Consider the following 11,580-nt stretch of genomic DNA (forward strand, 5'->3'; position numbering starts at 1 on the left):
AGGGAACAGGTATTTCTCCCGTCATCTCTGAGCCTTTCTGCTTTGAGGAAAGGCACAGACAGGCAAGCTGTCAGGCAGTTTGCAGGAAGCTGGCCACTCAAGGAAGTTAAATCAATGGTGACATGTTTAGATGTCACCCCTCCAGATATATGGGCTTTGCACTCTGCAGAGGTCTCATTTGTGTGGAAACCCACTGTCCTCCCTCCCCTAAGAGGAGGGCACCCCCGCGACCCTGCACCCCAGCCTCACCCTCTTCGGTGACTCGGAGGGGGATCAGCCGTGTAGTCTTCACAAAGGGGCGATGTGCCTCAAAGGCGAACTCCCGGGACACGTTGCAGGTATAGAGGCCAGAGTCATTCAGGGTGACGTTCAGCACGGTGATGGACACATCCTGCAAGTCCTTGCTCCCATTCCACTGCAGGCGCCCCTGGAAGGGGCTCTCCACCTCCTGCTGGCCATTTCGATACTCATAGATCTGCAGGTAGAGAAGCAGAAGGGAGTAGGGCCAGGACAGAAAACAGGGTAGGGGGGCCGGGATGGGGACAGGGCAGAGAAAAGGAGCAGAGTCGTGCATGGACAGGGGAGGGAGCAGACAACGTTACAAGGAGATCCCAAGTTTGGGAGTGTGATGAGGAGGCTCAGGGGAGGGCAAGGAAGAGAGAGAGAGAGGCAGGGGAAGATGAGCGAAGGTAAACAGGTATCAGGGTGTATAGACACAGCAAAGGAAGACGCAGACAGGAGTAGATAGGAAGAAGGCTGGCAGGAAAAAAGAGGTACAGAGAAAGAGAACAAAAGAAGGTGAGTAAAGCAGATAGACCAGGAGGGGGAAACTGAAAGAAAGAATTGGAAGGAGACAGACAGAGCAAGAGAGTAAGCTGTGTCACGAGGGCAGCCAGTGGGAGAACAGAGCATAGAGACCGAGAGTGGCAGCTTCATGAATCACGAAGACATCGTAAAGCCTTGGCCTCAAGACTGGACTCTCTGATCTGGTTGCCACTGAGGGGATGTGGTCAGTCTGGGCCAGGCCACAGGAAGGGGACCCTGGACACCAAAGTGTCATGGTTGAGCAGAGAGCTGCCAAAAGATATGCACACTTCAGGTTTTTCGCTTTGGGCTGAATTATAACTGAAATGTGGTCTTGAAATTTCTTTTCTCAAGCACTTCCACCTTCTGACACACCTTTTTATTCTCTAGAGTTGTGCTGCCCATTCTAGTCTCCACTTGCCATATGGAGACTACTTACACTAACAATTAAATGACTAGAAAAAAAAAACAACAAAAAAACAAATGACTAGATGGGGTGCTTGGGTGGCTCAGTCGGTTGGGCATCTGACCTCAGCTCGGGTCACGATCTCACGGTTTGTGAGTTTGATCCCCGCATCGGGCTCTGTGCTGACAGCTCAGAGCCTGGAGCCTGCTTTGGATTCTGTGTCTCCCTCTCTCTCTGCCCCTCCCCCACTTGCACTCTGTCTGTCTGTGTGTCTCTCTCTCTCAAAAATAAATAAACATTAACAAAATTAAAAAAAATTAAATGACTAGAAGTGAAAATGTAAAATTCACTTCGTCATTTGCACTAGCCACATTTCAAGGGTTCAGTGGCCGCACGTGGCTAGTGGCTACTGTATTGGACAGCACAAATATGGAACATTTCCATTTTCACAGGAAATTCTAGCAGACAGCATCGCTTTGTCTGTCCACTACAATTTTTAAAGTTTCTTTTCCTCCTTCTGAGTCAGCTTCTACTCCTTCTGGGCAGACGCAGAAGCAGAGTAGGTGGCTGGCACACAACCAGGCCTGAGGCCAATGGGGGCCTTTGCATCGGGCCTAGACATCCAGATTCCTGTCCCCTGGGGACCGGCCTCAGTCACAGTCAACTCTGAGGGAAGCCCGAGATTTCAGGGAAATTTACTGGTTCCAGTCCTGGAACAAACACTTGATTGGAGCACTCAATTTCACCCTGCTATTGTCTCCATTAAGACTTTGTACAGAAGAAACTCGCCTTCAAGAAGGTGAGTTAGCTCAGTAAAAAGGGCTTTGTATCTGCTGTCAGACAACCTGGTTCGAATCTAAGGTCTCTTATTAACTTCTTTGGGCCTCTGTGTACCTCACGTACGTATACCTTTTCTCTAGCAAACACTTGTATCATGCTTCCTATGTTCCAGGGCTATTCTAAATGCCTTAAAAATGAAAGCTAACAACTTGGAAGGTAACAATTCTATGAGGTAGCTATGGTTTGCATCCCCATTTTAGAGATGAGGAAACGGAGGCACAGAGAGGTGAAGCCAGTTGTCTTACGGCACAGAACTAACAAGCTGTAGAGTGGAGAATCAAACCCAGGCAGCGTGGGTTCCAGAGTCCGTGAAAGTGTGAATAAGGGTCATCCCCAAGGTGATATTCAAAGCATGTAACGGTACTGGCCGTGGCACGAACCAGGCCGAGCTGACACCAGCCACAGCATGGAGCGGAGTCCCGGAGGCTCCCTGTTCCGTCAGGATGATCCCTTAGTTGCGTGGGGGAGGTCTGGAGGTTCCCAGTAGGACCGATGATGGTGAGGCCGCTTGGGAAGCTTAGGACAGCGAGTGCCTATTATAGACCTATTCAAATAGTTCACTCACAGATGCGGCTGTACTGGGTATACCAGTTGAACATCAGCCTGGGTCATCCCTGCCATTCTTTTCTCACTGGGATTGCGAGATTTAAATGAGCTAACCTATGCTCTCCCATAGAATGAGGCTGAGTGTTATTTCCATCTTTCTACTAATTTAATCCGTCCAACATGATGGTGCACAAGAGCCCGTGAAAGCACCTGCAAAGTGCCTTGTGGGGTGGCTAGCACACGGTAGGCTCTACATGCTATTTCTGTCTTCTCCCCCTTCCCCCGCTGGTAACCAGGAATGCCTGCGGCTGGCCAAGTGCCCTTCCCATCACAGAGGCTGGGCTACACTAAGGCCGTCAGTTATCTGCTGGGGAGCTGTCAACGCTTTGAAAAGAAAGAGCCAGGGTTTGTCAGAGCCTCATTCCCCAGACTCTCGGGAGCCAGGCACATAACAGCAGAGGCAAGCAAAAGAAAGGCCGGAGTCAGCAGCCAGACATACAAGGAAATCTTTACCGCCCTCGGGCCTGTAGAACCACTCCACCACCGTGGTGGCCTCCACCTCCTCTCTCTTCATGCAGGAGATGCAGCGCAGCTTCATGGGGTTGCCCTGAACGGCCTCCGTCTCCGAGGGCACTTCCACACACACAGGGAAGCAGACACTGACTGGAGAGAGGCCCAGTGACAGGGAAGGGACAGGAGGTGTTGGGGAGGAGGGCACCAGGAGAGCGGCATTGGAGAACAAGAGGGAGGGAGAAGAGACAGAGAAGGAAGAATCATGAGACAAACCTGAAGATCGCATGTACCTGCGTGTACGTCTTCACCTGGGCTCCCCCAGGATGCGCGCTCAGAACAGGCAGGGCGTGGGCTGCAGGAGCCACGGATGACTCTGAGTTGACTGAAAGCCTCCCGGGGTGCAGCCCTGAGCCCTGCCCTCAAAGACTTAGAGTCTCGGTGGGAAACCGGGGGCGCACATACCCACCCATCCATGCACCCTTCATTCAACCACCATTCACTGAAATCTACTCTGTGCCAGGCCTGATGTGAGGCTGACACAAAGATGAATAAAACACCAACCACACCCTGAAGACATTTATAATCTAGCAGGGAACGCATACTTCTAAGTATCATTAAATGGGACCATGGCGAGTGCCATGCTGGTGACGTGTTCTGTTCCCAGAGGAGGGCCAGTTATTCCTGGTTGGGCTGGGGAGAGAGGAAGAGAAGGAAGATGAGGCAGAGGTCTAGAAAGGGAGCAGGGACCACATTGTGAAGACCTTTGTGTGGCCTTCACAACATGAGGGGTCAGATGTTTGCAAGCCATGGAGAGATAATCATTGCATCTGAATTTTATTTTAAAAAGTAGGTAATTCCGACACCTGGTGGAGGCTGGAACAGCAGATGAGGAAGACGGTGAGCTGGCCACTAGGCTAGAGCAATGCTTTTTGCAGAGGAGTAGAGAGAGACAAAGTTAAAAATCTGGAGAGAGGTCAGATTGGGGCGATAGCTTGCCTGCCACATGGAGGTCTGGACTTACGGTCTCTGCCCTCTAGAAACTTGTGGCCCATAAAAATAGGGTGAGTACATCAGACTGCACGTTCAGGATGAGTCAAAAGTGGGATGAGGCCGCCAACAAAGTGAGTGCAAATGTGGGCTGCATTAACAGATGCACGATGTGCACAACGAGGGAGAGACAGTGCCTGTGCACCGTGCAGAACAAATCTGGACCGTTCCGATCAGTTCAGCTGTCTCACTTGACAACAGGAAGTTGTTCAGTGAGTGCATGCCCAGCAAGGAGCAAGATGGAGAACGGTCTGGAGACATCGTCTGGGGAGAAACAGATGGGAGAATTGGGGGTGTCTGGCTTGGACACAGAACTTATCTGCCTTCAAGTATTTGAAGGCCTGTGGAAGAGAAATTCGATTCTGTCTAATTCCAAAAGTTACAAGAAAGTAAATTTGGCTCATTAAAAAAAAAAAAAAAAAAAAAAAAAAGAATTTTCTGGTGCTGAAGCTGATTACAAATACAAAAAACTATTTGGTAAGAGTTTATTGTATGGAAGATTCAAAAATGGGATGATCTTATATCAGGACTTCTAAGTCCCCTTCTAATGCTACTTTCCCATGAATTAATAATAAAAACAAAACTCCTAAAAAAAAAATGAAACAATACACATTGATATTTAAAAACTAGTATGCTGGGGTGCCTGGGTAGCTCAGTCTGACTTCAGCTCAGGTCATGATTTCACCGTCCGTGAGTTCGAGCCCCATGTCTGGCTCAGAGCCAGCTGACAGCTGACAGCTGACAACTCAGAGCCTGGAGCCTGCTTCTGAGTCTGTGTCTCCCTCTTTCTCTGCTCCTCTCCTGCTCATACATTCTCTCTCAAAAATAAATAAACATTAAAAATTTTTTAAACAAACACACAAGTGGCACTATGATGAGTTTAAAACATCAAGGGGAAATAAAACTAATTGGTTTTAAAACTCTCAAGCTAGCTGGGGCTGGTCTTATCAGGCAGTCTGCAGAAGAGTCTCCCGCTTCTGTATATGGACCATCACTTTCATGGAGAGAGGATCTGTATCTAGAGAGAACTGATCAGAAACACTTTCAATATGTGATGTGTTTGAAGTCTCGATTGTAAGCCTGGTTGAAAAAAAAAAAGAAAAGAAGGTGTGGTCTGTGCAAAAGTTTGGGAACAAATACAGGTGCAGAGAATGTGCACTGAGAAATCTGTGTGGCAGGCAGCTTTGAGGCACATTCATATTTAATGAGACATGGTAAAGATAAGTTAGTTCAGTGATGATGACTTCAAAAGTAGCATAGGACGATGTACCGAGGAATGCACAGTTACAAATACAGAGGCAGGAAGAAAATGAATTTGGCAACTGAAGGCCTGTGTGTATCTACTCTTTAACCTCTGAGACTCAGTTTATTCATCAACAGAATGCTGAAAATAACATCTAATAGCGTCATCATGGGAATTCTATGGAATGATCTATATGAATGTGCTTTGGACATATATCACCTGTTAATGTATTTTCTCCTTCATTTATCTGCCCACTTATTCAACAAATATATCGTGTGCTTATTGTATGCCAGGCACTGTTCTAGGCACTGACAATGCAACAGGGGACAAAACAGAAACCATTCCTGCTCTCATGGAGCCTGTATTCCAGAGGAGGGTAATAAAAATAAGAAACATGACATTGTAGTAAGTACTAATGAGAAAAAGTAAAACAGAGTAGAGGCGCATGGGAACATCGGAGACAGCCTCACTGAGACGGTGACATCGAGCAGGCACTGAAGGAAAGAAATGAGAGCAAGAAAGGAGATATATGAATATCTCCATGGAAGTGTGCAAACAGAGGAAATAGCATTTCAAGGGTCCTAGGGTGGGAGTGTCTGTCGAAAGCAGAGCACAATGAAGCCCAGGGAACAAAGTGAGAAAGGAGACATAAGCCAGGGCCAGATCATGGCTGGTCTTGATTAGAACTTGGACTTCTGTTTGGAGTGACATGGGGACCATTGGAGTGTTCTGAGTGGAAGAATAACACGATTGGTACAAACTGACATGACCTGGCTATGTTGAGAATAAATGGAAGAGGTGACGAAGGACAATGTGGAAGCAAACAGGATAGTTAACAGGCTGGTACACTGATCACATTGAGAGATGGCTCAGTGGTTTGGCTTGGATGAAGGTGGTAGCAGAGCTGCTGGGCTTTGAAAAAGAACCATTTGTTGGACCAACATCCTCGAATACGTGCCAGGTGATGTGCTTTAGTGAGCAAGTGGATGAATTGGTCTTAAATAGGAGCACAGTTAGTTCATTTATAGTTAAAGGAGGGAGGGCAAAATATATGCAATCAGGAGGATGGCTGTGGCTTGCACAGCAATCTCTCTTTTTCCTGAGTTGCTCCTGAGATGACAGCAATCCAGTGTACCATCAGAGAACAAGCACTACTGATTTCCTTCTCATGGCCAAAGTCCAGTTTCAAGGCATAAGAATTCTGCTCATGAAGTCCTGGATAGTACATTGCAAAATGGTCACAAAATTCTCTCATGTCTCTTTGCTTGCCCTTTGCAATATGACGTGCTGTTTCTTCCATCAAGAGGTGAAATCTGTTTCTCCACCCCATGAGTCTCTAGTACACACTGCCTCTCTGTGAAATCCTCTAGATATCCAAGAAAAGGTCGTACATATGGTAGATACTCAATCCACATTGCTGACTGTAAATGATAAACTCCTGGAATAATCTTGGCCAAATCATTTGACTTCTGGTCTCTTCTCCAATTTCTATAGTAATAATGAGGAAACTTATGAGAAGGTAGGCTAGGTAGATATATTACTAATGATTATATTTAACTAAGGAATAGTATCAATCTATCATGAGGTGGAGAGTAATATGTGTTGAACCAACTCCTCTAATACCCTCAAATCTTTTTCTTCTTTGGACATTACTAGCTTGCCCCTTCTGAGCTTGCTCTAGAATGCATTCCTTTGTGCTAAGATAATGAAGGCTTTTATTAGAATGTAAATATTTGCCAAAAGGGGTAATAAACGAAGTTATCTGTAGGCATTAACAACCTGAAATGATTTGTCTATCAGGTTAGCCAGTCACTTAGCAGAGCCTTGAAAAGAATGGGGTGCATGATGAGCTTCTGGGGGACGAGAGGAAAGCATCCCCAACAGAGCAGACGTGGGGGAGTAGACCCGGAGAGGAAGAGCAGAGAAGACACTGGAGCCTGGACGGGGAGGGCAAAGGAAAGGCATGGCGAGAGGGGTGTGAGGGTGGTGGCTCTGAAGAGGGATGTGAGGACAGAGCCCATCTGGCAATCCTGCATAGCAGCACATGTGTTCATTAGAAGTGCTAGAACAAGCACTGAAAGACTGAAATCAGGAGACAAGAGCTCTCTGGCAAGTCCTTCCCCCTCCCTGAGCTCATTTTCTCACATCTAAACTGGAAGTAATACTACTTTCCCTAGCTACCCCCAAGGATTGATATGGTGACCAAAAAGAAGTAACAGATTGAAAAGTGCTTTGCAAACCATAAAGCACCAGGGAAGTGTAGGTTTTTAAAAAATTATTATTATATACTTTATTAAAGGAAATAAGGGAACTTTTTTTCAATATATGCAGAAAATAATACAATGGAAAATATTCTTTCCATTTATATTTGCATCATGTGATAAAGCAACTTGGGAAGGGAGAATGCATCTAGTCAAAGTGGTTTCCAGTCCTAGAATTACATTCAAATAAAATGAAATTGCATTTGTGAAATGAGGCCCTTCTCTTACATTTGATGACCAGGTTTCCTGAACCATCCCTCTTTCCTTCTGCAGCTTTTAAGCTTCATGAGCCAAAGAAGCTGAGAATGAGCAAATGATGGGTGTGATGTGCATGCTTCTTCCAAAGGTTTTATTTTGGGGATGGGGTGGAAAGTGGAGGTGAGGAGAGGGGTGGATGCTACCAAGTTGAGCAATATTTTGTAAATATTTCCTTACTTTTCAGTCTTAGATGTTATCTGCCCCAACTTCTGAACTTCCATGTGAGGAACCAGATACTCTAAGGTTGTTACATAGCAAGCTAATGGCACAGCTAAGACTCCAAGCCAGGCTTTATAAGTCCTAAAAAGGGCTTACTTAGCATGTGGCACCCTCACCCCTTCCACTGGAATTCAGGCAGGGATGCTAAAAATTTAAATTAAGGTTTGGGAAGAAAAGCTCTGTAGAATCTCACCCCAGTCCTTCTCTGCAACTTTATCTTCCATTGATTTATCAATACTCTTTCTTTTCCAGCCAGACGAACCTCTCCTAAGGCTCATTTCCCTAGTCTTAGCCTCCCCTGAGGAAATCCTAGCCTTAAATCGTCAAGGCAGGTGAGATCATTGGCAACCCATTATGTCTGCTTCATCTTCAGGTCTAGTCACTCTACTGGGGATGGATGGTGATGAGTCTGCCCTTGGCACTGGCATTACTCTCCCTCTTTGTCCTTCCCAGACTGTCTCATCAGGCATTTTGTTCAACATGAAGCTTGGCTCTGCTTTTGGTCACATGTAAAATCCAGATAATGCTGGCAGCCAATAAGTCCTGGAGGTTTAATAAAGTGATACTAAGGCAAAGAGGCAATTCCCATCAGCATATTTGCCACTGCACAGGGAGAATGAGTTTCATGCCAACCATGGGAGAATAAATCCCACACGCCTAGTTTCAATAAAGCAAGTGGGCACAATTATCCTGGTTATTGACTTTTAGCATAGAGGAAGGTAAAAGCATGTAAAAAGTAGAAATGTAGACGATCATGTGAAGCAATATATCAACTGAACAGCACCTGTATTTGACCTGAGGATCTAATCAGAGTCACCAAGAGAGAGATGCCTAGAACTATACAGCAATCACACACACGTGCGCGCGTGCACACACACACACACACACACACACACACACACACACATCTTCACCAATCCATTCAGATGCCCATACTAACATGTTCAGACATACACTAACACACATTCAAACACTGAGGCATAAACGACACAGTAAAGCATTCTCTCAATCACATATACGGATGTTATCACGTAGACTCATTAACTCTCTCTACACACATGCAGGTACCCTACTCTGACACCACTCTGCTTAGCCTTAGTGTTGCAAGTGAAGGTCTTCCTTATTTGGAGGGAGAAGGTCACCTTATTTCCTCACAGCAAACAAGAACCTATTCGTTTTTGAAAGCAAAAAACATAGCTCCCCAAACACCAAAGCACCTTAGCTTCACATGTTCATGAAAAAGAATAAAGATGCAATGCCCAGGTGCCTATTTATCAAAGACGTAGCTGCAAATGGCTGAAGCCTATTTTCCTTATTAAAATTAAATAAGTGGCTCAACAACGTGTTTTCATTCTCAAAATGCATGCATTTAGCTTTTTAAAAAAATACATGGGAATTAATTTGAAGACCCAATGATTTTTCATTGAAAAATGAAAGGTAAATGCAACCGAGATTTTTCATAATGAACGTGACTGCATTCCCTTTCAACAAAAGGAAAAGGGAAAAAATACTTTGGAATTAATCGGAAACAGGAGGAGGGGTGGAAAACCCACTAGGGTGGTTCTGGAATATAACAGCAGGGGAGTGAGGTGTTTTTCCAATCTCAAAATCCCAGCTCTCATGTAACCCTTACGGATCTCCATGTCTGGCAGACATGCATAGAGAGAAGCCAACCAAGGCTCCTTTTGTTACAAACGGCATCAATTAGTGTTATTATTGTTGGCATTATTACTGTTATCTGCATCTCGCATGGCAGGGTGCTGGTACTTACCCCAGAAGATGAGCACGAGGGAAGCCAGGGGAAACAATCTGTTGAAGGCAGGCATCTTTTCTCTGGCGGGTGGCTTCCGGGGCTAAACAGAGAGATTCCCTCGGTCAAGAACTCGCCCTCTCAGATACTTTCGAGGAAACCCTTTGGGACGAACTGCCCCAAGGGGGCGACTTTCGGACTGAAATAAGGGCCAAGCGCCGGCGACTGGGGAGGCTTTCAGGGGTTTTCGAGCCGGGCGGGGGTTTCAGCTCCAAACCACCCCAGTGCACCGCCCCAGTTCGAGGGAGCCGATCAGCAGCTTCGCGCGCTCTCCCCGGAGCCCGTTGCTGGGATCCGGCTCAGCACCACGGACAGTACCTTCCCCGCCCACCCCGGAACTTCACAAATTCCAGTTGCTCGGCTGCTTCTCGGGTTTGCGCCTCGGTGACAGCTCAGCTCGGAGGCGAGCAGCACGGCTGGCTCTAGGCGGCTGGCTCTAGGCAGCTGGGCTGTCGAAGGGGTCCATGTTGATCCACCTCTCACCTCCCCTGGGAACAGCTACGCTCCGACCAGGATCCACCAAGACCCGGGAGCTTCGGCTTCATCAGCCTGCACCGGCTTCTCCAGCTGGGCGTGCCCCCCACACCCAAAGCCACCGGGGCCTCCCGTCTGAGCTCCAAAATTCGTTCCACCTCGGTCCCGTCCACGCCCGCCCTCTGCTCCGCGGGAAGGTCCGGAGGGGCGGGGCAAGAGGCGGGAGCTCCTGTCGGCCGCAGATCTCTGGGGAGGGTCAGGGAGGGTGGGCCGCTTCCCAGGAGCTCGCCCCCAGATAGTGCCGGGGCCCCGATTCTGGGTGGCGGGTGACCAACTGCCCTTCTCCAGGTCCTTCTTGACCGTGTGTGTTCAGTCAGCCTTGACATGCGCAGGCGGCTGTCCACCCCCACCGCCACCACGGACCCACCCCTCGTGCACACACTCCCCACCCCCAAACAGGCGTGTCCCTCCCGTGGCCGAGCGAGGCTGCCCAGCGCGGGGCGGAGCTTGGAGCTGCGCAAACACCTCCAGACCCCGCGGTTTCTGCTCTCGCTGGCTGCCTCCAGGTCTCCCTTTCACATCTCCACACCTCTCCCAGCGCGGGCACACTTCCTCCCACCAATTCACACCCTCCAGGCAACCCCACTCCTGCTACAGCACAGGCAAGCTAGCCTCCAGCTCCGGGAAGGGGAGGGCCAAATCTGTTTCAGGCAATGATGTCATCTGCCATGCACACTGTACACGAGAAGCTCGCGGCTTCTCTTCCCCGACCCCATCCCCTTCTCTTCTTCTAGACTCTTCTTTGTCTATCCTTGATTAATTAGTTCCGGGCACACCAAACCCAGCAAGATAATCCCTGCTTAGGAGACATGGGGTAGGAGTGAGGCGCACCTGTTCCCATGGTCACCTCCTCATCCAGTGAGGCGATCCAAATGTCAGCGCAAGAGTAGCACTGGGGGTGGGGGCAGCTCCCTCTTGCTCTAATCGCTTTTTTTCCCTGTTCTTTCTTTATTTTCTTTATTACCATTATGATTATGATTTATTTAGTTTAGTTTAAAAGCAGATTGTGGTTTGGCCTCTTCTATTAGCCACTCCCTAGGCTTCTCAGCTGTGTCAGTGCCCCCGCCCCATCTCTGAAAGGGAAACCTGAAACTTTAAA

At 47.8% G+C, this 11,580-nt stretch overlaps 1 protein-coding gene across 6 annotated transcripts in view; it reads right to left on the reverse strand.

The window, feature by feature from the left end:
* The window catches only part of SCN3B (sodium voltage-gated channel beta subunit 3), a 31,743-nt gene extending 20,662 nt beyond the window's left edge, over positions 1–11,081 (reverse strand). For 2 of the 6 annotated variants that reach the window (XM_045483253.1, XM_045483252.1), the window contains exons 1-3: positions 10,431–11,065; positions 9,909–9,990; positions 250–475 (exon numbers count right to left, since the gene is read on the reverse strand). In XM_045483253.1, the coding sequence (XP_045339209.1) occupies positions 250–475; positions 9,909–9,990; positions 10,431–10,807 (685 nt within the window). In that variant the 5' untranslated portion in view covers positions 10,808–11,065. The other 4 variants (XM_045483255.1, XM_045483251.1, XM_045483256.1 and 1 more) reach the window with 4 other exon arrangements.
* Between the last annotated feature and the right edge of the window lie 499 nt (positions 11,082–11,580).

This window comes from Leopardus geoffroyi, chromosome D1 (assembly GCF_018350155.1).
Source record: "Leopardus geoffroyi isolate Oge1 chromosome D1, O.geoffroyi_Oge1_pat1.0, whole genome shotgun sequence".
Lineage (NCBI taxonomy): Eukaryota > Metazoa > Chordata > Mammalia > Carnivora > Felidae > Leopardus > Leopardus geoffroyi.